General features: G+C 50.2%; 1 protein-coding gene across 1 annotated transcript; it reads left to right on the forward strand.

The window, feature by feature from the left end:
* Positions 1–2,899: 2,899 nt before the first annotated feature.
* EsH8_V_001088 (uncharacterized protein) lies at positions 2,900–4,658 on the forward strand (the record flags this gene model as incomplete). The annotated part of the gene is made up of 3 exons (XM_083273604.1): positions 2,900–3,140; positions 3,209–4,294; positions 4,576–4,658. The coding sequence occupies 3 exons, from the start codon at positions 2,900–2,902 to the stop codon at positions 4,656–4,658; spliced, it is 1,410 nt and encodes a 469-aa protein (XP_083126319.1).
* Between the last annotated feature and the right edge of the window lie 318 nt (positions 4,659–4,976).

Below are 4,976 nucleotides of genomic sequence, written 5' to 3' on the forward strand. Positions count from 1 at the left end.
CGGGGTCTGTTGCGCGGTAGATGCGGGATCGTCTCCGGACGTCTCGAGATCTTCCCGAAGAGCTCTGAGAGACAAGACAGCGTGTCGTATAGGTGGGTCAGTCAAGCTGGCCTGGATAACCTGCTTGGCTTCTTCGTTACAGCCCAGCTTCACGTTAAACAGGGTTTTAGTTGAGAAGTAACGACTGAGAAGGTCGATGTCTTGAGGGGTGATCTCAAGAAAGCTTGGCCGAATGGCTTGTAAAGCAACGTCTGACTTGATGCCGCCATGATGAGCCTTGCTGATGGGTTGACTAGTAACAATCCTAAAAGGGGACTCGTAGCCATTGCAAATACGACCAGTCTTGACACACTTTTGGCAAAACGGCTTATTCTCGTCGCATTTGACCTTCCTAATTCTGTTGCTGATTCAGCATAGTCACTCCAGAGCTGACCCCCATGTAAATTCACAGTTTTGAGGTGTAGACTGGTAATAAGATCCCGCTATGACTTACCTGCAGGTTGTACAGCCAGTTTTTACCTTGGTTCGACGTTCAACGTTCCGCTTACGGTCGACAACGCTACCCGTCATCGTTAGCTTGGGGTGGGACGACAAAACGTGTCGCGCAGCAGTTTGGACGGGAGGACGATTCGTAACAAGCAAGAAATCCGAGGAGACAAATCAAATGATGCGCATGATTCATCACCGGGACCATGAGAAGAGCGAGTTGGCTCGCTTTCTGTCAGGCATGTTGGTAAACAGTTGCGGCTCGAGGAGCAGGCGTCAGCGCTAGCTCGATTAGGTTGCAAAAGCGAACCGACCAACCATATCTCTTGTAGAAGCCGGCAGTGGGGCGTCATGACGGCAATCGGTCATCCGTAAATGTGGGTCCTAACCAAAAGTGTAAGACTCTAAAGATGGGACTAACCATGAGCAGGACGAGCTGGAGTTAGACTAGCTTCGTATCAAGCATATGCTGATAAATAGGTAATTGAGACTCGAAAAGGAGGCGTCGGCGCTAGCTCGACTGGGCATCGAGAGCGAACCCACCAACTATGTATACTGTTGGATGGACTTCGTCCTTTGTCCAGCACGCGCCGACCACGGCTGCGTCCGAGTTCCACTTGTCTCGGCAGAGGGAAAGACATCCATGGATACCTCCGCTACTGCTCTCGGCGGGATATGTTTAACTTATATATCGAGTCTTAGCCCCCGACCTCTCTCTCTCGAAATGAGTACTAGAGAATGTCCAGACTCAAACATAGCTCCGAATTCGCGTCGAAACTACTATACATCTCGAAAATGCCCGCTTTTACCCTTTACGGCTCTCGCGGTTCGACCAACACCGACCGTGTCCGCCTAACTCTCGCTGAAGGTGGCTTTACGGACTACGAACTCGTTCTTCTCAACCTTCAAAAAGGAGAGCAAAAGGTGGGGGACATATTCCTATTGGAAGACAATGCGGCCTCTCATTACATGAGAAAATCATGATTCGCACCGAGCCTTACATTTCTTCTCGCACTTCAAATAGTTGTTGCCTTGCCTGCAATTCTGGTGGAGCTAACGCCGTCTTGCCCAGTCGACAGAGCACATGAAACGTCACCCGTGGGGTAAAATACCGGCAATAACTTCCGCCGAGGGGTTCACTCTCTATGAGAGTCGCGCAATTTGCAAATACGTCGCAACGAAGTATTCCTTCCCGCTTCTACCACCCGACTCCGACGTCGAAGCCACGGCACTGTTCGATCAGGCTCAATGCGTAGAAACACTCTACTTCGCAGAGCCTGCAGGTAAAATAGCCTTCGAGAAGTTTGCCAAGAAGTTCATGGGGCTGCCTGCCGATGACACTATTGTCTCAGATGCGCTGCGGTCGGTCGAGACATTTTTCGATGTTGCGGAACATCTGCTGCAACAAAGAAACTACATGGCTGGAGATAGCTTCACTCTTGTGGATATCTATTATATTCCACTGATCCAAAGACTTTTCGCATGCGGACATGGAGATATCATCGCCAGTCGCGAAGCTGTGAAGGCTTGGTGGGACCGCTGCATGAACCGGCCAGCCATACAGAGGATGTTGGCTGCTGACAAGGAGGCTATGGTTGCTGCCAGTAGATAAGATAAAAGCCTGTTATAATAGCTGTTCATGTTGGTTCTACGATAAATAAATTTAATAGCAAGAGACCCCTTTCCCAGCAGTAGGCATCACTAGCTACCAAGACAGCCGCAACAGGCACCTTGAATTGAGTTCCGACAAAGTAAGATTTGTGTGACTCGATAAAGCTTTCGTGAATAGATTACTTGCAGCTCTACCTGTAGCTTTGAACGACGGTTGAATAGAACTCGAGGCGGCCGTCCTGGTGATTGAGTATCGTGATTCGCGAACGACACCGAGAATGAACCAGGAGCCACAAAATGCCAGAGGCCAAGGAGTAAGATTCCCTATACACCGTTGAATCATTTTAACACAGCGCCGAGTGGTCTCTAGGTAATATGGTATTGAGTACTACCCTGTATTAAGTCACACCGCTACTTTATTTCTCTAAAAGAACGAAAATGCAATTCTATATTCAGCCGCAAATGAGCTTGGAAATGTATTGATTGGTTATTACCACTCGTGTTGCACAACCGTTCATGTCGGATAAAACACCAGAAGAACCGAGGTGCGACCAAGTCTCTATTTGATTCAGTTGAAAAGGTCGGAGCCGCCATTTGTTTTCAAGTTTCTGCGTCCGAAACTATCTTTATTGAGCCACGTCACAACCACACGGCCGACTTGTTTATGCACTGACTGATCGTTCGAGTATATCATCTATATACACCTATTTTCCATATTTGAACTATGGCTACTGGAATGAACAACATCCCGAACTTCGATGATGCCTGCGATTGGCCCCGTCGGCTTCTTCACATCCCAACAATGAAATCGGTGCCATGGACGCACGGCAACTGCTATGGCAATGATTGCGAGCCCAGATACATTGCCATTTCATACACTTGGGGAAGATGGAAACTCAAGCCCGGACAGCTTCCAAATGTGGACGCCTTGCCAGTCGATGGCGTCACGTGGGAAATACCGCGTGTAGACCCTGTTCACTTTTCTGTAGCGGAGTTTAAGAACGTCTTGGAATCAGCAGCCAAACTGTTCTACGACTATGAAGGTTACTTTGATCCAACATGGTCACACTGCCATGATTCACTAGGTTCGCCTAAACTAACAGAAATGCAGCGCTGAATAATCCCGGCAAACCGCCTTCAACCATCAACTACATATGGCTCGACGTAGCATGCGTCAACCAGACAAGAGGTTCCGCAGAAATGGCGGCTGAGATTGGGCGTCAGGCGAAGATCTTCAAAGGAGCCACAATGGCCTTTGTCTGGTTGACAAAACTATCCCGCCAGGGATTTTTGGCACAGATGAAAAAGGACGAGGAGGATGGGAAGGCCAGCCGATCTCGTGCGACCAATTCGCTGGAGCGAAAACAGTCAAGCTGGGACATGGCCACGGCCCAAGTGGAACACTTGAGCCTGGATCCTTGGTTCTCATCTCTCTGGACGCTTCAAGAAGCCTATCTCTGCCCTCACGCCATCTTCATAACTAGAGAGGGAGAATTCCTGACAAGATCTGACGACGCCACGGCTGCCGAGGATCCGTTTCTACTTGAAGACTTTATCGACTTTTGCGATCAACATCTCAGGATGGTCGTTTATGAAGAACAGAGCCCGGAATCTACCGTCAGCAACGATGGGCGCTTACTGAAGCTGAGGCAGGCGCTTGAGCTTAGTGGTATGGCCGGCATTCGCTGGCAACTGCCGATCACGCTGCTCGGCGCAGCTCACCACCGAAAGACGCGCCGCCCCGAGGACCGCGTGTACGGAATCATGCAGGTATTTGGGTTCAGGCTGGGAAAGTCCCGACCGGGCTGTGACCCCAAACGCGATTTCACGCTCCCGGAGTTGGAGGACGAACTCGGCAAGGAGCTTTTAGAGCGCGAGCCTATTATGAGTCAAATGCACGTTTTCGCAAAGCGACCCCAGGTCGGGAAAGGATGGAGGATAGCACAGGATTCCCAGCCGACTCGTCGGCTTCGCCTTGTCAACGAGACTTACGGAGAGGGGAAGAGCGCCATCGAAGATATGTTGCCACAGGCGCAACTTTCCACCACCACACTGGGCGGGGCTACGTGGGGGCAGTCCAGCGGCAAGATATGCACCTTCAGCAAGCTCGTTGACGCCTGGGACAGTGCTTCGGGGTGGGGGGATGGGATTGTTGATCTCGACGGCATGGAAAATTGGACCGCTATTCATGGGCCGGGTCTAGCCCGCAAAGAAGCCATCGGATTTAGCCACAAGAATCCAGATGCAGTGGTCTTGCTTCTTGGAATCCAAGACAAGAATGGGTATTATGCCAACAGGCGGAGACCACTAGGTCTGTTACTAGTTCCTAGCCAGACACAAGCCGGGAATGCAGGGACCCCCAACGTTTGGCAGCGGATGGGGCTGTGTGAGTGGTCAACAGCGTCCTCTTCGGGCAATAATGGGGACATGGAGACCGCGAAACTTTTTGAGGGCGAATCACAGGATTGGTCAGTCCAGACTGGGGTTTTCGGATGATTGACGAGACGCAGCAGATCCATACGTCTCCCGATAGTCTTAGATGGGACGAACCATATTACTAGACCTTCAATTCTAACTGAGGTGTGCCTAAGCTTTATCGAACAGGGGTCAGATTTACACGCAAAATGCCACCAATGCCAACTATCTCACCGGAGCACAAAAACTAGCATTAGTTTTGGAGAATGTATTGAGTCATGCGCAAAGGAGACATGCCTCTTGATATTTCAAGATCCCATCTCCTATCTCTGACAACTAGCTACAATGTTTGTCGTTGTGTGGCGCATTTAATAATCAAAGAATGTCTATGCGCGCCATTGGTCACAAATGAGCACTGGTATGGCTTGTTCAGGAAGTGAGGAGCCCCGAGCGTGACAAGCATG

The sequence above is a fragment of the Colletotrichum jinshuiense genome, chromosome 5 (genome assembly GCF_051148585.1).
Source record: "Colletotrichum jinshuiense chromosome 5, complete sequence".
Classification (NCBI taxonomy): Eukaryota; Fungi; Ascomycota; class Sordariomycetes; order Glomerellales; family Glomerellaceae; genus Colletotrichum; species Colletotrichum jinshuiense.